General features: G+C 45.7%; 1 protein-coding gene across 4 annotated transcripts in view; it reads left to right on the top strand.

The window, feature by feature from the left end:
* Positions 1 to 25,348, top strand: part of THAP4 (THAP domain containing 4) — a 77,932-nt gene that overhangs the window by 14,152 nt on the left and 38,432 nt on the right. For all 4 annotated transcript variants that reach the window (XM_075003681.1, XM_075003680.1, XM_075003682.1 and 1 more), the window contains 3 exons: positions 4,935 to 5,094; positions 10,709 to 10,818; positions 11,954 to 12,057. In XM_075003681.1, coding sequence (XP_074859782.1) covers positions 4,935 to 5,094; positions 10,709 to 10,818; positions 11,954 to 12,057 — 374 coding nt within the window. The remainder of the gene's footprint in view (positions 1 to 4,934; positions 5,095 to 10,708; positions 10,819 to 11,953; positions 12,058 to 25,348) is intronic.

Below are 25,348 nucleotides of genomic sequence, written 5' to 3'. Positions count from 1 at the left end.
ACCACCCAAACAATTGGTCCATGTCTGGGGCTCATAGGCAATACTGGAGTACAAATATTTAAATGCTCTTCAGACACATAGGAAGCAAGGGCCCAGCCCAAAGGAGTTTATAGTGTAATTCAAGGTAAAGGAAGCAGCAGAGAGAGTTTATAGTGTTAAGGGCCAGAGCCTGGGTTGGGGGATGCTCAGGTTCACAAACTTCCTGTGTGACGTAGGCTTGGTCTGCGTTTAAAAGCTGGGTCAGCAGAAGGATGGCTCTCACATCTGAGTGCCATAGCTCTGTTAGCCTAACCCCCGGGGTAGACACAGCTAGGTCAACAGAAGAATTGTCCCGTTGACCTGGCTACCGCTGTACTGGGAGGTGATTAATTACAGCAACAGAAAAGCTCATCCTATTGCTGTAGGAAACCTCTACAGCTATAGCATCCAAAAGTAGAGTTGGCCTTGGTCTTCCTGTGCCTCAGTTCCCTAGCCATAAAATGTGGATAATAGTACTCCCCCCTACTGCAAAGGAAGCTAGGAGGCTAAATACACTAGTGATTGTGACAAGCTCAGTTATATGGTGATGCGAACCCATAGGTTCATCTACACAGGGAAATTTACCAACATCTCTGTTGTGAAATAAGCTGTGTCATAATAGCAAGTCTCCCTAAGTCCCCACGTGAGCACTGATTAGGAAGAAGTCATTTTGATTTCTGAGCAATTACTCCACTTAAATGGAAGCACATTAATTAACCTGGACTAAAGCATCCACATGGTGAGCTATTCTGCAATAGGCACTTTGGTCAATTTCACCGTGTAGACCGATCCTACAATAAATAGAACAAGTGGGTGTGACAGACATTAAGAGGGATGGGAGAAGGAGCAGTAGCTGTTGCAAGAATGCATTTATATAGGTTTATTTTGTGCAGAGATTGAGGGGTTTGAATCTTCTAAAGATTTAAAACACACATCTCTATATCTAGAGACCTCTCTCTGGTTAGTTTTCTTGAGCTGAATAGTCCTGTTCTCTTAACTTGTGTTTTTTATATTGTATCTGTCAGCGTTGTGTTTGATTGGAAATGGCTCCAGTGCTGTGCTAGCCACCAGAACAGAGAATTCCACCCAGAAAACTGAGGAAAGAGATGTCTTCATTAGGCTAATTCTCCCCTGCGGCAACTTTGAAGCGTCAAACGTCCAAGTGCCAGCATGCTGGCATCCAAAATTTTGAGGAGTAAAGGGACTTTGAAGTGCCTGCAGCCACACGCATGGCACTTCAAAGTTTGATGTTTGTAGTTGCCGAGGAGGGAATTAGCCTAATGAAATGCTGTGTATTCACCGCAGCACTTCATTAGTAATTTCCTATTGTCCTGATTAATATGCCCCCTTCGAAGTGCAGACTAGAGAACTGAACTGGCTCTATTGCAAAGCAAAAGGAGTCAGTCGTTATTAAGATTTTTTCTGGTGTAATTGGGGTTTTGACATCAAAGTCTGTCTTTAAATAGGAACGGTCAGGGAACAGCTTGTTTGTGAATTTGGATTTGTGAGTCGAGGTCAGATAACACAGCTTGTTTGTTTACTTTGGGAGGGAATATGGAATCCAGGAGATCTTGGCATGGCCTATCTGTTACTAGTAAGTGGATTTAATGATTGGGTTAGTAGCGTCATGGACTTTGTGGCTCCCCAAAGTGGGAGGAAGCAGAAATTGTACACCTGGTGACCAGCCAGACTAGGAAAACTGGAGATGGTCAGTAGAAATGCAGGCATGGCGGAAAGAGTGGGGTAGGGTAGAGGGTTCTGGGACAGTGTATAAGCAAGTGAAGAAGCAGTGGTAGTGTGCATGGAAAGAGGCATTAACACTGCAGGGAAATGAAAATAGGCAAAGGAGAAGAGACTGTTGTGAGGAAAAATATATCTGCTGTGAAGAAGCAGCATGGAGAAGGTCAATAGTAGCTAAATATGCACAGTGCATTCCCTTGTCAGTTCAACAGACAACAGTATTTCTCAATTAGATGGTGGGCTATGAGTTAGGCTGCAATGCACATTCATACATTGAGCTTTACGTTTTCCTTGCACATGGGTTTCACAGATTCCAAGTTCAGAAGGGGCCGTTGTGCTAGTATCATCTGACCAGTATTACGCAGGACGTGAAACTTCCAAAAACAACTCAGAGGGCAGATCTTTTAGAAGCAACATCTCGTCTTTACTTAAAAATTGTCAGTGATGGAGAATCTACCATAGCCTTTCGTCAGCTGTTCCAGTGGTTAATGACCTTGACTAGTTGGAGTGATTGGGGCTAGAAGATTGAGCATTTTATCTTCTCCAGGCTTTTTGTGGCCTGTGTCACCCCAACATTAAGGAATTGAGAGAGGACAGAGAGTTTATGGGTTTTATTATGGTTGACAGCATCACATGACCACTCACTCTATGGATTATACTATTGGGTGAATTTCCAGAATGTTATCCGTTCTCTACTATGCAATAAAGTCCTTAAACTAAATTCACATTCCCCAGTGCGAGGCACCTTTTGGTAGTGCAGCTGTTAGGTTGTTTGCAGGAGTCCTACCTGAAGCTTAGCTCCATAATAAGGAAAATATCACCTCTTTAGAGTGGTAACAGAGAGGGAGCCATTTTAGTCTATATACTATCAAAACAAAAAAGCAGTCTAGTAGCACTTTAAAGACTAACAAAATAATTTATTAGATGGTGAGCTTTTGTGGGACAGACCCACTTCTTCAGACCAACTGGGGTCTGAAGAAGTGGGTCTGTCCCACAAAAGCTCACTGCCTACTAAATTATTGTGTTAGTTGTTAAAGTGCTACTGGACTGCTTTTCTCTTTGGAGTGATTACTCTAAACAAGGATTACACTGATAACACTGAGGAGTCCTGTGGCATCTTAAAAGTAACACATTTATGTGGGCTTAAGCAGGGTGGATTGATTTAAATCAAATCCATTTAATTCATTTTTATGAGACTGCAAGTGTATATGTAGCACGTTTGTGATGAGACTCAATTTTAACTTATTTTTAAATGAGAAATTTAGTATTTTATTGATAATTTTTAAGTGAAAAATACAATTTTTGTAAAATCATTGATTTTTATCCACCCTGAGAATAAGCTTTTTTGAGCAGGAATCCATATATGCAGTACTGCCTGTTTTGATCTGTTGCACAGAAGAGAGGACTTTGAATTGCTGCAGTATTACTTGCTCCGCTAGGGGGGAGCAAAGTCTTATACTGCAGTTCAGATGACACAGCTCACAAAGCTTCCCTGTTCACTTAACCTGATACTTTTCAAGTTATAATTGCCAAGAGAGCATTCAACAGGGAGGAGGAATCAGAGCACAGTATACATTTTCAGCAAGCAGGAGGCAAATATCTGTTCGGCATGTCATCGGCACTGTTTTGACACAGTAATTTAACATTCAGGGAAAAGGAGGAAGGAAAAGCTCGCTCTTTGCTGTCCTGCTGTGAGGGCTTTTTTACCTTACGGTTTTCTATAGAACCCATCAACATAATATCTAAGCTCAAAAATTGATGGTTTACATGGAAAATAATATGGAGACCCTGCAGATGTTGTTCCTTGTGTAAGTGAAAAGTCAGTGCCTACGTATAAACATTTAATGTTTCTGCCCTGTTTGAGAGCCTCACAGTTGTCAACACTGTCAGAGGTTAGAACTGTGCAAACTGATTTGACATTCTTTGCAAACTGTTGCTATTGGTCTGGAATCTGATGCAAATATTTTGTTCTAGCTCTGTGTTTCAGGAGAATGAAATGTAATTAGTGGCATTACATTTGCTTTTCAATGGGTTTTAAACTCCCAACACTTAAGGTGAGAGAGAGACCCCCCACAGGTGACAGAAATGAAAATCCTTTCTTGATGGAGAAAGCTCTCATTCACTTGCCTTGCATTCTGCCCCTCCAAACACAGGTTCCTTCTCCTCCCTTTCCCTCTGCTTTTAACTGTTTGGGGTTGAGGTGTAGTGAATTTCACACTGGTCTAGGAAGTCTTCACATACTCAGGAAAGATGGAAGCTCCGTCACAAAGACTGCTGTACACTGGACTCCTGAAGGGAAGCGGACACAAGGACGACCCAAGACAACATGGCACTGGACTGTTAATGTAAAAACGAAGAGCATGAGTCACACTTGGAGCACTATTGAGAGGCTGGCCAGTGACAGAAGTGGAGAACCTTAGATGCTACCCAACATGCCAGTAGGGTTAAGGACAATGATGACTAGCAAGTCTTCACCTATGACATCATCCTTTGAGGTCATCAACTTTCTTCATAGTTTAGTCTCTCCCTTCCAGCTTCTCCATTTATAGTTCATAGCTACACTGTGGTATCAGATTCCATGACTGCATTGAGAGTAGCCACCAGAAGCGTGCTTGGTGGCTCTGCCTCCTACTTCCTGACCCTGACTAGAGACTCAGGCCAAACACTGGAATGTGGGTGACTGAAGTTGTGCACCTGATGATGGACAGATTGTATTCTGAGGTGCCGAACAGTCACATCTCCTGCTTAAGTCACAAAGAGGTAGAGATTCTCAGCCCTTTGCAAAATCAGGTCATGTAGTGAAGGTGTCTAAGTAAGGTTTTGGTACGTGACTTGCGGCCCTAAAATCTGAGTTTTTTCCTTGAATGTACGCCTGTTCTTTATCAACATGGGGGTGGGGGAGCCTGAGGTTGACAAGCAGTCATATGTGGTGTTAACTGGAAAACCAGAAGGCAGATTTTAAGTCAGTCTTGGTCTCCACAACTCTTGTGCTTTGTTTCCAGACCCATTCGTACTTAGAAGGGATCACTGATCTATCAAGAAACAGGGATGATGTATCCAAAAATCTCTGAGATGGTTTTCCATAACAAACTCTCCTCATCTCTATACAGTTGACAGAGAACTCTTAAGCAGGTCTCTGAGTCAAAAGGTCCTGATTCTTTCCTCCTTCTCAACAGAGACCCCACAGCTAAACCCTGTGATTGAGCCTCTATCCTGGATGCTGGGCACTTGGCTGTCAGACCCACCAGGAGATGGTGACTTCCCTACAATGAAGCCTTTTCAGTACCTGGAAGAGGTACACATCTCTCATGTGGGGCAGCCCATGCTGAACTTTTCGTAAGTCTAAAACTTAATTTGTCATGGCAGTAGCCTTTGGATAGAATGTGCATAAACCCATCGGGTGTACTAGCTGCACATCAAAAAAGTGAGCTGGTAAAAATTATGGACCTGTAAGGTGGGAGGATGTGATCGGACCGGCCTGGGTGGCCTGATATTTAGAGGTGCTGAGCAGTAACAGCTCCATTGCAACATGTGCCTGGGTTACACACCTGAGTCCGGCAGCTGCTGTTCTTGATTGAACAGTCACTTGGGGTTCCGTTCACTCAAGTGTTTACAAATCACCCCACACCTTATTGGGAGTGCGGAGGTGAGTGGGCAGGCGAGGGAGCATGATAATTTAAGTGTACACATGCGAGTGACCAGCTGTTGTCACAAGGCCACAGGTGGTTAATAGAGCACAGGCATGTGGTCTACAACATGCAAGTTTTGACAGCTGAGCAGCAGAGTACTTGGGAGGCTAGACAAGAGAGTGGTTCCATGAGAGAGTTACTTTGAAGTGGTCCAAAGAATAATTGTATTTTGAATATCAGTGTTTTTTAAGATTTTCTAAATATTTAAACATGGGGTGGGGGGTGTACATACATGTATACAACCACAGATTTACACTGGCTTGTGGCATGACACAGACAACATGCTTAATGCTGAGCTAGGCACTTTAACAAGATTATCCCTAAAGCTACTCACTCTTTTTCAGTGCAGCGCTTGTGCCTAGACCCATATCCTTTCTGCTATAAATTTAAACAAATCGTCCATGTGTCCTCACAAAAGCGCTATGAAGAGGCTCTGGAGCTGTCCATTTAAATCTTGACAATCTGTCTGTGTTGTAGACTATGGACATAGGAGAGTGATTAAGTGAAGTGTTTAATAGGGCATATAGGGTAAAGAACTAATTATTTAGGCACTTTGGACATATAGCTTTATGAAACTGTGCAAGGACTGAAGAGATCTGGAGGAAGATAGATCTGTGAGCTAACAGTTTAGTATTCATGTTAATAAGTATAGGTTTTTTGCCTGCTGCTCAGTTTTGGGGGTGGATTATTATATATATGGAGATATACCTATCTCAGAGAGCTAAAAGGGACCTTCAGAGGTCATCGAGTCCAGTCCCCTGCACTTGTAGCAGTATCTATCACCGTCCCTGACAGATCTTTTTTTTTTTTTTTAAATCTATTTGCCCCACATCCCCAAATGGCCCCCTCAGGACTGAACACACAACCCTGAGTTTAGCAGGCCAATATTCAAAACGCTGAGCAATCCCTCCCCATGAGATAAAGTTATTGCTCTGGATGCAGGAGGAGATAACAACAAGCTCTTAATGGAGTGTAAATTGACAAACATGCAGTTTTACCCTCCTGTTAAAATAGTTTTTCTTAATATCCAACCTATACCTCCCACTCTGTAACTTCCCACTCATTAACCATTGCTCCTTGTTCTGCCATCTGTCACCACTCCAGTCTCTTTAGAGCTCCATTTCAGGAAGTTGAAGGCTGCTATCAAGTTGCCCTTCAGTCTTCTCTTCTGCAAACTAAATAAGTCCAAATCTTTCAGCCTCTCCTCATAGGTCATATGCTCCAGCCCCTTAATCATTTTCTCTGCCCTTCGCTGAACCCGATTCCATGTGTCCATATCCTTTCTATACTGGGGGGCCCATAACTGGACATAGTACTCCAGATGTGACCTCACCAGTGCTGACCAGAGGGGAATAATAACTTTTCTAGATCTGCTGGAAATGCTTCTCATAATGCACCCCAATATGCCATTCACATGCAGGAATATACTTTCCTGGCAGAAGCACATTCATATCAGTATAGCTACGTTCCGCTAGGAGGATTGTACCTCTAACTATACTGACCTAGTTAAAGCAGTATAACTTTTGTATCTAGATAAGGCCAATCAAGAGAGGTAACACGTTCATAAAGAATATTATTGATCAGAATGCAACTGCAAACATACCAAGCTTTCCTTGTTTGTGTGCCTAGCTCTGTGCACAGTTCTGATTTCTAATTACAGTAATCCCTCACCCTGTGTGGCCTGGCTCACCACCCCCCGCAGGGCCATGTGGTCCCCTTTCAACTCCCCCTGCAGCTCTAACCTACCCAAGTCTTAACCCTCCTGCGCCATCCCACAGCCCCAACCCACCTGCAGGCTTAACCCTCCCTATCTGCCCCTCCATCCCCAGGGCTTACCTTTCAGAAGGAGCTCCAGGTGCTCCTGGTCCTTCCCTGGCTGCAGAACGTGTGTTTCGCAGGGGAAGAGAAGCGCCCCCCCCCCCCCCCCACCAACTTACGTGAAATTGGAGTTATACAGGGGCACGTGGGAATGCAGCCCTTGCGTAACCTGAGGGACTGCTGTACACTCGGTATGTCTGTACTTACCAGAAGAGTGACACGCTGACTGTCAAGCTTCTGGGGTTTGATTTAGCTCACCTAGTGGGGCCACGCTAGATCGAACGATCAGGTTGCTGTCGTTGTCCCCTCCCCCAGCCCTTTGCTTTCCATCCAGCACTGGGTCAGAATCCAAACTCTTTGCACCCATGTGCCCTCCCAGATGTTGCACCCCAGTCCTCTGCTCCGAGACCCATACCCCACTCCTGCACCCTTCCTCTAGGTCAGAATCCTCTACTGCATCCATACCCATACACCCAGACCCTGCACCCCAGTCCCTGCCTACCCTAGGTCACAACCCAAATCCCTGCATCTGCTCTCTTACCCCGTCCCAGGTCGCAATCCCCTCCCAGATTCTGCACACCCCTCCTGCAGGTCAGAATCCTCTCCTGCATCCAGACCCTGCACCCCAGTCCTCTGCCCCAGGTGACAACCTCCTCCTTCATCCAAACTCCCTTCCAGACCCAGAACCCTCCTGCATGCCAATCCCCTAGCCCGGGCTCCCTTCCACACCCAGCCTATATCCCAGACCTCACAGCTCCTCCTCAGAATCACAGAATCACAGAATGCTAGGACTGGAAGAGGTCATCGAGTCCAGCCCCCTGCCCTCATGGCAGGACCAAGTACTGTCTAGACCATCCCTGATAGACATTTATCTAACTTGTTCTTAAATATCGCCAGACATGGAGATTCCACAGCCTTCCTAGGCCATTTATTCCAGTGCTTGACCACCCTGACAGTTAGGAACTTTTTCCTAATGTCCAACCTAAACCTCCCTTGCCGCAATTTAAGCCCTTTGCATCTTGTTCTGTCCTCAGAGGCCAAGAATAACAAGTTTTCTCCCTCCTCCTTATGACACCCTTTTAGATACCTGAAAACTGCTCTCATGTCCTCCCTTAATCTTCTCTTTTCCAAACTAAACAAGCCCAATTCTTTCAGCCTGTCTTCATAGGTCATGTTCTCTAGACCTTTGATCATTCTTGTTGCTCCTCTCTGGACCCTTTCCAATTTCTCCACATCTTTGTTGAAATGCAGTGCCCAGAAGTGGACACAATACTCCAACTGAGGCCTAACCAGCGCGGAGTAAAGCGGAAGAATAACTTCTCGTGTCTTGTTCGCAGCACACCTGTTAATGTATCCCAGAATCATGTTTTGCTTTTTTTGCAACAGCATCACACTGTTGACTCATATTTAACTTGTGGTCCACTCTAACCCCTAGATTCCTTTCTGCCATACTCTTTCCTAGACAGTTGCTTCCCATTCTGTATGTGTGAAACTGATTGTTCCTTCCTAAGTGAAGCACTTTGGTATCATGGAAGAGTGCAGCCCTTGACCACTTTCCAAATTCCAGGAGTGCCCCCCCGCCATCACAGATTATTGCCCACCCCGACTTAGATCATGTGTGAGAGGTGCTGATAATCTGTATCTTGGGCATCCCAGGTGGGATGTCTGTCCTGGTACATTCTTGCATGCTCGCTTATTCTTTATTACACAGGTAACTGGTGTTCTTTGACTATTGAGCACTGAGTGTTGGGGTTTTTGTGATTGGTAGTTGCAGCTGTCCCTAACTGTGACTTTGTTGAGTGTTCTTGGGTATGTTTTATGCTTGTTCTGTTAACATTTGGCTTTCAACTAATTAAATGCAGCACTCAGACCCTGGATAGAGGTTAGAGTTTGTTTGTTTGTTGGGGAGGAGGGTCAGATTTCTGACTCACGCTTCCATTGCATCTCCCCGGTCTGGCATTCTTGAGACCTGAATGGTCCTGAACTAGGGAATTTGCCCAACCAGTGGAAGCCAGGCCTGTGAGCTGTCCCCCCCACACACCAGCCACCACCTGTATCTTGCCCCCAGATTGCTAGGGGTGGGGAGCTCTGTTCCTGGTGGGGCTCCCTGCTGGCTGCTGGTGGGGATCTTACCCCCAGCCTGGCTCTGTGCCACTGCAGGGCTGCCAAATGGGATTCCTGACCCTGGCTGGACTCCCCACAGGACTTCTTAGCCCCAGCCCAACTCCCTGCCACCGCGGGACTGCTGGCTCCCACCCCCAACCCAGCTTCCTGTTTCTGCAGGGCTCCCTGGTCCCAGCTTGGCTCCCTGCAGCAGGGCTGCCAGCAGGGCTTCCCAACCCTGTCACAGAGTTCCCTGACACAGGGTGCCCCAGCCAAGCTCCCCTCCACTGCAGGACTACTGGTGAGGCTCCCCAGTGGGCTTCCCACTGCCAGTGGGCTGCCGACCAGGCACCCCACAGCCGAGTGGGGCTCCTTGCCACCAATGGGGCTCTACTCTGCCTGCCAGGCAGACTGGCTTTGGGCATCTGGGACCCTCTGGTCCAGCAACATCCGTGATCCTTCCGGACAAGAGAGTTTCAATGGTACAGTCTGAGATGGTTTGCGGTAGGTGTACGCGTCAGAGCTCAGGAGGAGCACTACTGAGGTGTACCTGTAAACAAGGCCAGAATTTAGAATAGGCCAGAGGAAGTCCCCTCCTCCCCCTGCTTTCCCATGCACACACAAAGGATTGGAAATGTCATCCAGTGCCATGGGAAATAAGAGAGAAGCAGGAAAAGTCTGTTCTGCTAGTCTGATACTAATTAATTCATAATCTGACGTGCAGGTAGGCCCCGTGGTGCAGCTGCACTAAGGCAATGTTATTGTTACACATGAGACTCAGAGTAGGACTCATGTGAACACATAATTTGTGTTGTGGTGAAGAGCAATGACTCACTGGTTCCTGCAGACTGATACATGGAGGAGGCGGCTGCCAGCCATCCTTGCAGACTGGAAGGTATATGGTATAAGATCAGATATTTAATTGAGTAAGGAGGAGTATGTAGAGTAACGGTGGCCCCCAATCAGTGAAATGACAGGGTTCCCAAGGATCCCTCTCAGCCAATCCTGGCATTGTAACAGATGAGCTGTGGAAAGTTCTAAGCATGATCATAAAAAACAAAGTATATCTGTAAATATTAGCTAGGCATAAAATTCTCTCTCTCCTAGTTGTTTAGAGCTTCCAGTGCAGAAATGCTCATTTACTGCTGCACCAAGTATTGGCACGTCCATCATGGGAAGAAGGTTTTCGTATTCCTCTACTCATAATGTAAATACTGCTGGTGACAATACTGTTGAATAAAGTATCATTCTCTCAGTGGTGGGGCTGGGCTGAAAACTTGCATTTTGCTGCTGTTCCATAGCAGAATTATGGTAGTTCTGGCCTCTTAATTTCCCAACAGGTTTAATGCTTTCCATCCAGACACCAGGAAGCCAATGCACAGGGAATGTGGATTCATCCGCCTCAAACCTGACACTAACAAGGTGGCCTTCATCAGTGCCCAAAACACAGGTACCGGCCCGATACCTGGCCAGTCTGCACTTTTACTTTAAATGTGTGGTTTGTGGGGGAGGGAGAAGGGCCAGCAGGCTCCTACTTCCATGCTTCAGAACATTATTGGATCTGCGTGTGATTTTCGTACCATCTTCTGTTAACTAATAGTCTGGCACCAGGAAGCAACAGTTCCCCATCGGGTATGAATGAGTCTTGCACTGTGAAACCTGTTGTTGGTGGCCAGTTGTCAGTGACTCGTATAGTGCTTCGGAAGAAGAACTACACCCCCGGCTTTCCCAAGGTCATTATAGGGCTCTAAACCAGGAGACCAGTCCTGTGTGAAGTTTGCGGGTGTCCTCTCTCTGAATAAAACAATAAATTGGAGGAGGATGAAGCTCCCCAAAATACCTTCCAGTTTCCAAGCAGATAAAGGATGATTGATAAAACTGACAATCAAATACAGGTCAAGAGTCTTGAAGATACCAGAAGGCAAGCAGCCTGCAAAGTGAAATGTAAGCTGTGACATTTACGTTCCCTGGTTGGTGTCCATCTCTCCGTCACAGCTACCCAGCTGAAACACTGGTGTACTGGGAACTGCAGATCCCACCGTGGGTGTAGGGAGGCACTTTTTATGAGTCACAGTTTGCTGTTTTGAGGATGCATACCAGAATGCGGGGACCACCTTTGTGCCTTCTCTCTATCCTGGGCCACTCAGGTGCCCCAGCGTAACTTAAATAGTCCTAAATTACAGTGGCCTTCCCAGGCTGCTTTAAGGGACAGGGCTGGGGTGAGACCCTCACCCAAATTATTAGAAGTGAAAACATTTTAAAATTCAATCAGCTTCTCATATTGCATCTAAACCTACCTAGCAGTCTTCCTTTGAGCATTCTGCTAGGTCTCCACTGAACCACACTTCCATGTTGTTTATTGCACTGCTGGTAAAGGCACAGCATGTCCTGGCAGGCGACTGTATTGTGTAAGCAGGGAGCACTAGGCTTGCCAGTTTGTGTTTCAGTTGTTGACTGGCTGGGCTGTTTGCACTGGCAGATGTCAATAGGGAGAACTGCGCACGGTTCTACAGACCTGCATGTATGACTGCAGTATGGTCTTTTGTAGCTTGTAATGATGTTAATAATGTCCCTTCTTGCTCCAGGTCTTGTGGAGGTGGAGGAAGGGGAAGTAAATGGACAGGAGTTGTCTATAGCATCTCACTCTATAGCTAGGATCTCCTTTGCCAAGAAGCCCCATGTGGAGCAGGTGAGTACCCTGGGGTTTGACACAGCCACTCAGTTAACCATGGTGAATACCTTCCCCACACAGCATCACCACAGAGACTGCCAGTTGGAATGTGCAGTGAAAAACGTCCCCAAAATCAAAACCAAAAAAGCCCCATGCACAAAATGTGGGACAGGTACAGAAGTGCTTCAGTCTTTTTCCTCTCTCATTCCCTTTGCTGTTTCTTTTTTCCCATTGCTTTTATGACTCCTGAAGAGGGGCTATATCCCTGATTGTCTTTCCAGGATACTTTCCTGGGCCTGAGTCTCATTTAAGATCCCTTGTAGGCAGGTCCCACTAGTGGCAGGTGGCCTATTGGCTAGGTCAGTGCGGTGCCTGGGGGCCCGAGCTGTAGGGCTTCAGCCTGCTCACTAGAGGCTGTAGCTTCAGTTTGGGGTGAAGTGTCTAGTTTTCCCCCTCCTTAGGAGGAGGGTTCTCTGAGATTCTCCCCCTTTGAGCCTGGGGGAGGGTTTGGAGGCTGCGTCCTCCTGCAGCTGACCCAGAGGCAGCTCTGGCTCAGGCCCTGTGGGTGTCAGAGCCAGCTCCTGCCTCTTTGCACGTCAGCCCTGAACTGGGCTAGCTTCCCTCCTTTTATCCTGCTTCCAGGCCTGACACTGGCTGCTGGTGAAACAGGGTGGGGCTAATTGGGCACACAGGCTCTGTTTAGTGCCTGCACTGCCAGGCCTTCCTCTCACTCCCTTAGGCCCCTTTTATACTTGCTCTGATGGTGAAAGGGGCCTTGGTGTGAATGAGAATCAGGCCCTGTATTTTTGGAAAAAGAGAACAAACAGCCCAAGTTTACTGGAAGAGTGCTGTAAGGCTTAATCTCATTGATATTTGTGATGTGTGTTGAGATCCTTGGAAGAAGGTGCCTATGGAAATGCTAAGTTACTTTTTATGTATTACATGCAGTGCCAATGAAGCACAGACTATTCTGTATCAACAGCTGGCATCTGGGTGGCATACACAGCACATCAGTAAGGCAGAGAAAAACTGCTCTGAAATCTTTGATTTCCAAGCAGAGCAGACAGTGGCTGTTTTTAAACTCTTATCTAAGAGACCTCAACATTATAAAATGCATGATAGTCAGTGTATCTGCCTGTGGGAGCTAAGTGTATCTGGAAATAGGGCTTTTTATTGCTGGTCTTCTACAACCACTATGATGTGAGGGCACACAAATGAGATGTCTTGGCACCAGATTTCCGTAGAGTGTTTAGCAGAGCTGCACTGGCACTCTGTGAAGGAATTTAAGTGTCTTGTTTGTGGTCCACAACTTTTTCATTTCAGGTTCTTTCTCCTTCGCTTGGGCTTTAGGGTTCCAGTCATCTGTAGACCCTTCCCCTCACTGCTCCTCAGATAAGACTGTGACATTTTAATTTACTTCCAGTTAATACATTTTGCTACTGGTGTGGGCCACTTTATGTAACTGGGCAAACAAGCACCTTTCACGTGGGACAGCTGGAAGTTGCAGAAGTCCCGGAATGAGCACTGGTCCTCTATTTGTGAAACTTTCCAAGAGGCTTTGGATCAGGTCCATCGTGTTTTGGTGGGATTCTTTCTTAACGTCAGTGGGCTTTGGACCAGATGTATAGAGACCTGCACACAAACAAAGTGAAGAGCTATATTTAAAAACCAAAGCCAACATTTTTAAAGGGGCATTGCCTCTACTGACCCTACATTAGGATTTCCTCAGACTTTCCAGAGTACGGATTACATTTTCCTTGAGAGTTTGTGGGATTGTAAATGAGAGGGGGTGAAGATATTCCTGCTTCCTGTCCCTCCTGCACATGATACATCACTAGCACAATGAAGAGACTGAGTGCCTGTAGAAACATCCAGGAAAGAGTCAAAAAACCCAGCGTCATGTGACTGGTTAGCTCCCTGCAGTTTATAACGTCGGACTAACTGTCCTAAATGGTCCTTGGCTCATCAGTGCCATCTTAGGTGCTCCTGCCCAAATCGGGGCCATGGACAGTAAAATATGTTTAATGCAAATGGGCCTTTTCCAGATAAAGGCTTTATGTTACTTGGCGGTGTTGTTTTCTAGGGAAACGCTGCCTCCAAAATGAATGTAAGGTCCTGTCTGTGCTTGAAACCGTGTCAAGGAGCAGTTACTAGGCTGTTACGCCACCAGGAAGTGAAAGCATTAATCTATTTGTAGGATCTTTGCAATCTACCTGTATTTGAAGGCTCTCACTGGAGACAAGTTCAGAGTTTTGGCATAATTCTTACCACAACTGGGCCCTGCTTATGCTGCAGGACACCACTGCATTAACATACGTTGATACAGCTGGGTTTTAACAGGGTTTCCAAAAGCAGTTGTGATTGTGGAGTAAGTGAGACCCATGGTACTCCATAAGTGGAAGTCCTTTCCCAGCATCCAAAGGGTTTTAATTTCTTCAGAAAGCTTACAGACAGGTCTTGACGGCTCCACTCTGCAAACTGGTTTTCCATGTTTATTATGTGCTTCCCTTGCTTAGAAGTTCCCTATTTAGCTGCTGCTGCACTATCTTGTCTCTGTTCCTGTGTGTTCTGTGTACGGCAAACTAACAAGCAGCCTCCCCGGAGACTTGTAGAGTGTGGCACAGCAGGAAAAGTTTGCCCATACTTTTCTAATAGGTGTGCAGTAACTCAAATGTTGTGGGAAGCTGTGGTGTCAGTGTTCCTTGTGGCTCTTTGGCAGGGAAGGTCCCAGTATTAGAACACCAGAGGGGGGCTATTCACGCGTCACTTAGTCTGCCAGAGCCTGACCTATGCGTCACATCTCAGATTAAAGGAGATTAGAAGGAACAGCCAACAGAACGAAGACAGGCAGCCCAGGGAAATAATTCTTTGGTACATTGCCCATCTCTGCCCTTTGCTGTCATGCTCATTTAGGGTCTGTCTTCCATGCAGAGTTCCCCACGCTCTGACTCAGGTGTTGGCCCTAACCCCCTTCCCAGCTACACATTCTGCTTTTGCTCCAGGCTGGCTGACTGGGGTCTGGGGTGGGTTGTTGGGTTAGAGCACAGGTTCAACTTGGCCTAGTAACCTGCCACTATGCAGTGAGGATGCATGCGAATCACTCGGGCACTCTTATTTTTCCAGTGCTTTCCTTCTGAGTGCACAGGGAGAACTGTGGGAGAGGCAGATTCTACCACAGTTGACAGGGAAAGAATTACAGAACAGCTCAGCTCACTGCAGCTCAAAGGACCAAGGGAAATGCCCCTACAAGTCCTAGACACAGCTCTATGAGGAGAAGCTCAGACTGGAAGACAAGAAGATCACTCAGTAATTGCCCTGGTCTTCTCACTCCCTTTGGAACATCTCTCATTAGCCACCACTGGAACATATTAGGCTAGAGGGACCCTTGGTCTGACCCAGTAGGGCCATTCTTATGAATTATCTCTCCAGTGCAAATTTTCTTCAAGAGTTGATGGCATCTCCTCTGATTATCTGATTTCTTCATTCTTAGTGGTTTGTAGAGCTCTTATCGTCTTGGTACCAGAGCTCTTACAAAAATTTTAAAATAAAAAGGGTAGAATTACTCCATCACTGCTACTGCTGGTTGAAATATTGGCAGCCTTATTGTCGGGAGCAGGGAAATTGGCATATGGCCGAATAAAATACGTGACTTATTTCATTCTCTGAAGTTCATACCATTCTTACAAGAGAGAGGAATTCCAGAAGTATGGGCCCTTTACTAAGAGAGACTTCCACGTAGCTTGCAAGAGTTCAGTCCCAAGCTCTGAAAGCTGAGATCAGCCGAGAGGCTCTTATCGACATGTTGGGGTCTATGGCAGAAGTTGGCAACCTTCAGCACATGGCCTGTCAGTGGATTATCCTGAAGGACTCTGTGCCAAGGATTGCCGACTCCTAGTCTGAGGCAAGAGGTGGGTTCCTCAAGTAGCTGGCTCCCAGATCGTCAGAGTTGTAAAATAATCGCAAATACCTAGACTTCTACTTGGAGCAAACGGCAGCCCAGTGTAAAGCAAAGTGTGAGCGATGTATTGTTTTGGCTATTCTGCTCAAGAAGCTGGCGAATCAGTCTGGAGCTTTTGTTACTGGAGTGGTTCTAAGCAGAGCTCACGACCAGTTTGCAGAAAGCTGATTAAGGCATGACGGGTGACTGTTACTGGCTCTGCATTAGAGTGCAGCATTTGCTGTTTCCTAGCTAGCTGCAAAGGAAAGACGGCACTGCAGGGTCACTGTGACCAGGTTTGTCTCTGTAGCAGGCCCTCATACAATTCACCCAGGCCTGGGTCTCTTCTGGTCAGTGGTTGTCTCTTCCAAGTTTCCATGTCGCTGTGCTTTGGCAAGATCCCACCCTTCTGTTCAGGGCCTGTTTGCAGCAATACTTCAGGTAATCCATTAGGGTCTTCCAGCTGGTAAGCTAGCCCAGGCTCTGGGCAGTAGCCAGGCTTCTCTCCCATCAGGAAAAGGAGAGCACTACAACCTTGCTGCTGGTCTAGGTCTTATCCTCTGACCTCCCCTCTCCGTCACTGACACTTGCTGCACATGTAGTAGGGTGGGACCAGTTGAGCCCACATGCTCTTTCTTTTTAACCTCTCCTTGCCAGAGTGGCACCAGTCTGCCCTATCACAGTAACCTTTGCAGACAGCCCAGACATAGCAGCAGGCCTGAATCTGTCAGCCATTTTGGTGAGGGCATTCGTTCATTCTTGGTTGGCTGCATAGATCTTATTCCTGCCTACTCCTCCAAATGCTGGTTTTAGTTTGGAAGCATCAGTTGTGTAGGGTGAATAACCTTCAATGTTTCTATCCTCACCAACTTTGTCAGTTGCTCATGGGGTGAGGACTGCTGTAGTGACTGTTAGAAAGGAGACAGACAGCACTTCAGCGACGACACAGTTTTAAGGTTGTCCCGGTCTCGGCTCTGACAAATGTTCTGTTTAACAACGGTGCTGCTGATGCATCGTGATTTTTTTTTCTGCTGCTTTTGGTTAGTGGAACCTTCTCAGTCGACCTACTACAGCTACTTATTTCTCATCTGAACACTGCATACTTTGACATCAGAACCCTTTTCACAGTAGCTGATTGTGATGTCACAAATGATTGCACTGTGACTTCAGGTGAGAAATAGGTGGCTGGGTAAGCCAGAAGTAGCAAAGATTCTGTTTCTTTATCTTTGGTATAAAGCTGGAATGGAATTGTCAGATGAGGATTACTGTCGGACTTTCCATAGGGCATCAACTAGTCTGGGCCAGCAATGGACATGTTCTATCTAAGTGTCACAGCAAGCAGGAGACGAGACAGTCATTTGCTGCGTTTTAAAACTAAAGAATGTATTTTTGACAATTAGCAAAGTGATTCTTGAACTGTCAGAAGAGTTAGGGCTAAAGCTGAAAAGGAAAACATTGTTTATATTCTCCTCTGAGCAGCTGGGGAAGAGATTGATTTCTAAGTATTTTTACTTTTTGTTAAGGCTATTTGTTAAAACATGTACACAAAATCTTGGCATGCCTATACCCAGAGAACAGCACTACTAAGCCAAAGGCTTTAAAGAGCCATCATTCCCTTATTCTGCATGTAAACAGCTCGGTCACTGGGGCTAACAAGTAGTAAGTGCTCATCAGAAGTCCATTGCACTATGACTCCACTCTGACAATAAAAACATTACTTCATGATCCCAGGCAGGGGGACAGAAGCTTGAGCCCAACCAAGGCCTGGTATCCTCATATCCTGTACCCAATTTTGGCTGCAACCCTGGGTGGTGCAGCTCAGGCTTCAACCCCAGGGCCAACAAGTCTAAACCAGCCATGCTGGTCCCATTTAAAGAGGGTTGCAACCCACAGTTTGAGAACCACTGCCGTAGAGAACCTGGTGTACTCAACCTCAGTTACTGAGGCTTGGTCTTCACTAGAAAATAATTTGACCTAAAATACACAACTCCCGCTACAAGAATTGTGTAGCTGGAGTTGATATAGCTTAGGTCAAATTTCTGGTGTGCCCCATTGTGGGAGGTTGACAGGAAACATTGGGGTGCCCTAGTGGTTTGATTTAGCCTGTTGCTACTCAGCATGCTAAGTCAAAGCCCAGAAGATCAACCACGGTGTAGACAAGCCCTCCACCTAGAATTGTGACAGTGTAGTATTCTTTGGGCTTGGTTGTGTTTATGAAGCAGCTCAACAGTCTCTTCCTTGCTTTGGTCTAAGAGCAATAAGGCAGTGTGAAATGTAGCTTACATAACACAGATCCCGGGGTAATCACTGCTTCTGGGCCACTTTCCCATCCCCAAATTGGGTTGATATCTAAAAATTACATGGTTCTTGCTACATTGCAGAAGGCTGTGAGCCTGTCATGCCCTGTACAAGAGTTAGTTCAATCTAGCCTTCACTGTAGATGCATCTAGGCAGTTGGAAGAATTCTTCCATCGATTTAGCTCCATCTCTTGGCGAGGTGGATTGCCTACACAAATACAAATTCCCTTTCTTCAAGTAGAAGATGCTTCTACAGCAGCAGCTGTCACATAGCTGCATTGCCAGAGCTGTGTTCGTGTAGGCCTACAATGGGAAGCAGGGCTGGAGCCTTCCAGTCACTCACTACTACTTCCAAAACCACAATGATTGGAGGGGGGATGTTGCTAACGCTTCTCCACATGCTGCCCCAGCACTCGGGGATGTGACAATGACCCTCACAAAATTAATGCCTTTTGTTGGACAGGGGCCCACAAACCACCGCCACGTGTACTCTTTTTATGTGAGGCAACCAGCCTTCATCCCTCCCATGTACAGTACCTGCTAACTACTCCAAAAGAGACATCCCTCCATGTGTCCTCCTCTTCTCTGTGCCCACTGTCCTTTTCTCTGGGGTTGTTTGCTTAAGTTTGAAGCGCAGTGAGTACCCCCTGGCATTCATGCTCTGAAATGGCTTTTGCCTCCATCAGGGTCCTGCACTTGCTTTGGAATCAAACTAAGCTTAAGGAAAAAAAACTACATTTTGAGAGGAATAACAAATTATTCATTGTATTTATTTCTTCCAATATTCAGTTCTAGTTACTCATTCTTTGTATTATGGTAGCGCCTGGGACTTCTACTTGTGGGCCAGAGCCCCCCTTGCAGCAGGCAGCGTGCAAATCCAAAAAAAAAGACCCCACCCTAAAGAGTCCAATATCCACACCAAAAAAAAAAGTGGATTGTACTGAATGTACGTGTTTTTAAGCTGTCTAGTTTTGAACAGGAGGAAAGTCCCCAAGCAAAAGCAGAGCGCTGCATGTCACAGTGCTTTTGCTGAGACACAATAAAGGCCCTTCCAGTGCACTGCAGAGCCCATGTGATGAATAATTGAGCACAGTGTTTCTCAACCTTTCTTCATAAAGTACCCCCTTTTAAAATCAAATTATAAGTACCCCCAGACTTCTCTCATGTACCACTAAGGGTACATGTACCACCGGTTGAGAAACATGGTCCTAAGGTAGTCTGAGTCTAGAAACAAGTGCCATTCAGCCTTTTTAGATTACTGTACACTTTTCAGGAGTCAGATTTGTTTTGCATACCACCAAGTTACACCTCACTTAAAACCTACTTACTTACAAAAACATGCAAAAATATCACAGACGACTACTGTGACTTGCTGAATTTCTGCCATCTTATTTTTAAATAAATGAATTGGAATGTAAATATTGTACTTACATTTCAGCACAAGGCATATGAAGCAGTAGAAACAAGTCATTGCCTGAATGAACTGTTAGATTGTACTGACTTTACTCGTGTTTTTTATCTAGCCTGTTCTAAAGCTAGGCAAATCCCTAGATGAGTTGATGTATCCCCTGGAAGACCTTGGCGTACCCCCTTCCCCCCACTCCCCCAGGGTGCCCTTGCCCCTGGTTGAGAAACACTGGATTAGCACAGGGAGTAAGTATTGCTCCATTTCACCTGCCACTTTTTAAGCCTGCATGGCAGCTTTCTGTGGTTTGGAAAGGTCCATGCTGGAGAGCACTCAGCCAGACTTGCTGGGAAAATTAACATCCTTAGCTTCTCTGATGGGAGGGTCTCCTTTTGTTAGTCTATCAAATAGTTACCAGTTACTGGTTTTGGCTTGCCAGGGCAGTAGTAATATGAATGTCAGCTTGCTCAATAGGGTATATTTTCTTGGGCTGCAGCCTACGGCTCTTTCTAGAGACATTATACATACCCATAGAGAACCTTTCATTTTTATTTGCAAGCATATTAATGATGGTTTCAAAAGGTTGACTTCAGTGTTGGTTTAACTGACTTTAATGTCAATCTAAAGAGAGACTGGCTCCTCCACAAAACCAGCCAGGTGGCCAACCTGTTCTGCTGTGATCGTGAAAGAGAAAGAAACCTTCTTGTCTCAGTAGTCCGTTCTAATCAACATAATTCTGTAAAACCTTTCTTATGCACTAGATTTCAGAACCACTCACTCTCTGGGGTTACCATGTGTCCAAAAAAGCTGCTAAGAAAAACTAGAAATGTTCTAATGTTTAAGCAGACCTGCCTGCTGGACTTGCTTCTCCTGTCAGCCGAGTCCGTCCTTCAAGGGTCCTTCCAGAAGGTCAGTTACACAGCAAAATATGGCTAAGATTCAGGACTTCTTTGAACTTAGGTTAAGGCAGAGTTCACCAGGGTCAAAGTAACTTTTCCTCTATCAGAGAATACTTTGCTCTCTTTGGAGTAAGAGGAATTCGCAGAGCAAACACCTTCCATTGGTAACAAGAAAGGCAAAAAACTCTCACATTTTCATTGTAACTATAATGAGGGAAATCACCACCTTAAATATTTAAAAGAGCTGTGTCCTTGCAATAATGTCCCTTGTTCTTGTGGGATCTGGGCTCTTTCTGCCTGAAGATATTTGATGGAGAACAGAAGCAGCAGCTGTGCAGAAGAGACAGTGTTCTATACAGGGTAAGCACTAGGGAGAGATGGGAAAATGGGAATTTATAGAACTGCTTTGCAGAAGGGCAAAAAGACACATGTAAGTAGGACTGATCCAGAGTCCATTTGTGGTTGCTCCTTGTGTTTTGCTGCCTAGGTCAGTAGTGACTGGGACTGCTGTGGAGGCAGCACCCTTTGATTTGTACAGGGTCTATGCTTTGTATTGCTGAACAGCGACACCTGCCTCTAATTTTAGGGAGTGCTGTTCACTGGCAATCATAGTAATCTTGTCTAGTCCTTGTTAGCAAAAATGACTATAGCTATGTGGTGGGGTTTTAAAGGTGGGAGACCTTAAACTGAGGGGTGGGGGCAGGAATAGTAGTTCTTCAAATATATAGCAGTTTCCTTCACATAGGCACACACTCTGCTTAGAAGGAAAAGAGTCACCTCCCTTTTTGACACAGGGTATCTAGCAAAATGCAAATCAAGTGACAAGTGATGAAAGCTTAACGTAGAAAGCCTCAACAGTGAGTTCAACAGTGGGGACATAATTGATCTGTTGACGATGATGGTGACAGTACCTCAGACTATGTCATTCAGAGAACAGCTATCTCAGCTGTGTCTGCACTGAAACAGCAGGCATGTGGCATTTTAAAGACTAACAAAATAATTTGTTAGGTAATGAGCTTTCATGGGACAGACCCATTTCTTCAGATCTAACATGGCTACCTCTGTTACTGTCTCTACACTGTGAGGGAGGGGTATGCTCTCTTGTTCATAAACTCAATGACAGTGTAGCCATGGTAGTGTTCATAGTGGCAGCGAAGCCACAGTGGTTGTAGATGGGTCTGTACTCCGTGAACTCTAGGTTCTATCAAGTTCTACTGGAGTTTTCTGAAATTCACTAGGACATTTATCCATCTGAAAATCATAGAGCCTTTTAATTTTCTCCCAGTGTAATACGAGATTGGCAGTAACTTTTCATTTTGCTTTCACCAGCTTTTTCCCCTTTGTGCATGGTCTAATCCTTTGATCTCAGGCCCTTGGTCCCCTGAAGGAGAACAAAGCCAGGCAGACCCCTGCAGTGTGAAGTTTAGAATTCCATTCCTCACTGCACGTGAGATTCTACATCTCCCCTAAGTTTTTAAAACTGATCTTAACTCTCTTGAAATTAGCCTTTCCTGCCTCTGTCTTGGAGCCAGATAGCATCTGGCCCTGCACTCAAGGGAGTGGGCACAGAGAGCTTCCCTTCATGTGCCTCTCATGCAGGAGCCAGCCACACCTGCAGTGGCTTACTTTCGCTAGCATCTGCAAAGGACGGTGACAGAGGAGAGTGTACACAGCAATGGCCACACACCTGGGAACTTCGGGAGACTAGTACACCATAAGGGGCAGTGCCCCTGGCAATTCCTTCTGATCAGTGCAGCTCACCACAGGCCAGCAATTTTAAGGCATAACTGTGAGCACTCAGGTCCCTAAGGAGACCTTTCTAGCACACAAAGCACTAATACCAGGTAATAGCATATCCTGCAAATGCAGAAGCTCTCTACTCTACATTGTTTGAAATTGTGGAACCATAGAAATCAGAGCTGGCAAAGACCTAAAGGATTAGGTCATTCAGTTAATTCTCTTATCAGTTGAAGATCCCCTCTAATATTTTAGGATTTTAACATAGGATCAGAATAGTTTGTGGATGATTAAACTTGACAACTCCAAGCATTCAAAAATTCTGAGTCAGGGCCTAAAATTGTGAGAGTGACTTAGAAATCGTAAGATTTGAAAATTGGACCTTTTTGTATTCTTTTTATGTGTTTTCTAATGCTGCAGTATATACAGTTCATATTCTCAGGCTTCTCACTACACCCTGAGTGCAAGAAACTTACTAAGAAGAAAAAGTTGAGTTTTTGGGTAATAAAACGATTCCAACATTTGAAGTTTAAAAAAGAGAGAGAGAGAGAGAGCCCTACAATGCATTTATGACAATTAGCAACTTTGCGTTCCATCTGAGCCATGCAGCATGAGCCACTATTGGAAGACAAGATTCTGGGCTATGGGCACCTTTGGTCTGACCCACCATGGCCGTTCCCATGCATAATACAGTGGTGATTTCCTGACACCTTTAAAATATGTCATACACGCTGACATAAAATAGCCACTTTCAAAAATATTGTTAATGTAAAAGGAAGTTTGAGTGTAAACACAAATGTCAAGAAATTTTAAAGTAAGGGTCTCACAGCTTATGCTGTTGCTTGCAGTGTAGTGCAGTGCAGTCTTTCATTGTGCAATTCCACAAGGTACTGTATGTGTACAAAGACCCATTGGGACATAAGCTCTTGTAAGGCTGTCAGGAAATGTCGCAGTTCGTTTGTATTTTCTGAGCTAAATCACTTACCTTTTTTCTAGAAATCATTGAGATCAGCCACTGCCATTTCAGAGAAGTACATCTCTCATGGTCTGACAGGTACAGATGGCAAACACCCAGTGTGTTTGATATTAGAACAGAAAATAAATTATCAGGTGCAGCTACATAATTGATTCAGCACAGGATGCAGCTCTGTGCCAGCAGTATCAAACGGGTGGTCAGTCCTTGTGTCCACTAATCTGACTGATGAACTTTGCAAGTCATAAAGCCTTTCTGTACCTCAGCTTCCATAAATTGGAGGTAAAGGTTGCACCTTTCAAATCTGGGACTCTCTCGTCTGGCAACATCCATGGTTCAGCCAGTGCAGAGAGGTTCCAGGACCAGAGAGTCGTAGGGCTGGGGCCAGGACCAGCATCCGTGAGGCTGGTGTCCAACAGCCCAGCCAGACCCCATGGCTGCTCTCAGGAGCTCAAGCTCAGAGCCAGAGCCCCATGGCAGTGCAGGGCTGGGACTGGAGCCCTTGGGCAGCCTCTGGGAGCCTGGGGCCAGAGCCCCATGGCTGTCATGTGGCAGTGTGGGCCTGGGGCCAGAGCCCCATGGCAGCCTCCTGGGAGCACAGGGCTTCCTGGCAGCAGAAGCCCTGGATCTCCCATGGTGCAGCAAATTCTCTTGTTCAGGACCCATTAGGTCCCAACCATGCCAGACCAGGGAGATGCAACCTGTAATACTCCCTGCCCTTATTAAAGGGCACTGAAGTTTTTCAGTGAAAAGTACAGATTGTTATTAATGGTGAAGCAGTGTGATGCCCAGCCTGTACAACCTGTGTTACATCATCTTCCCTCACCAACATGTCACTGATTTACAATGAGGAAATACAATTGTGTTGGTACAGTTGCTCAGGCAATAAAAACTAAGATAATCACTGCTTAAACCAGCCTTCACATCCATCCTCAGTGCATAGGCCATCCCAGCCAGACATCAAAATGCCCAAGCAGCCCCATAACAAACATTTTCAGTGTAACATAGAATGACTTCCTGGCGCACGCACTAAAATGCACAAGATAAAGCCCAGCTTCACAGAGATGTACCGACAGGCATGTAATGGTGAAAAGTCTAAGGGATTAGCTATAGATTAAAGGGGCGGAGGTTGGAGCCCAGCTTGTGAGTGATGGTCAGGAACTGGAGGTGCACATTATGATTGGTTGTCTGATGGAACTGAAAGTGGGTTTGTTGTGTGTCTGCACTCTGTGTGTTACCTGTGTGCCCACGCACACATGTATGGGTGAGTGTGCTAGGGACGAAGGTTGTGGGCAGGAACGTTAGTTCTGTGCATGTCCTTATTTTAAAACAATGGCATTGTCAGGAGATGCATGTGAGCAGGCATTAAATATATGGCAGTGGTTCTGTGAATGCCTCATTCCTCTTTCCTTGTTTCTTTATTTCTTCCCCCTGCCCATAGCTCTGAATCATGGGGAGCAAGAAGCCCTAAAGCCCAGCACAGCTTCCTTGGCCCCTGTGTTTAACATGCATGTTGTATGTACTCCACACCTATTATCCCTATCATTTGTTAAGACTCAGCCGCTTGCTGAAGCCAACAGACTTCCTCAAGTCAGTCAAACTAGGAGTCTGTTGATGGGAACAGCTGCCTTTGGAGCCCAGTGAAAAGCTCTATGTCTGTGAGAACGTACTCTTTGTACTGTCGTTCTTACAAACACCCCACAATCAAATCCACAGCCTCTATGGCCCCCTTTTAGTCCTAGGGATTAGGGCAGGAGGGAATTACGTTGTCAGAACCATGGAACCTATGGTTCTAGTGTTGGCTGCTTCCATTCTCTGAGGGGTGTGAGCTTTTCTTGGTAGAGTCATGTAAGGCTGTGTTAAGTGATGGCAATTACGGTTTGTGTTAAAGAGAAGCTTTTGAAAAGTGGCAAATGCCCAGAGTGTTTTGATACTGCTCGTGGGTGGAGTTTGGTGCTTCCAAGGACTGTGCTTTGGGTAGACAGAGACAAAAATGGTGCAACTGGCAGAGCCAAATGGCAGATTTGTAACAGGCCTTGTTTAAAATTCTTTCCACTGCT

This window comes from Carettochelys insculpta, chromosome 10 (assembly GCF_033958435.1).
Source record: "Carettochelys insculpta isolate YL-2023 chromosome 10, ASM3395843v1, whole genome shotgun sequence".
NCBI lineage: Eukaryota > Metazoa > Chordata > Testudines > Carettochelyidae > Carettochelys > Carettochelys insculpta.
The sequence above is the reverse complement of the archived record's forward strand: the minus strand, read 5'-3'. Positions and strand labels throughout refer to the sequence as shown.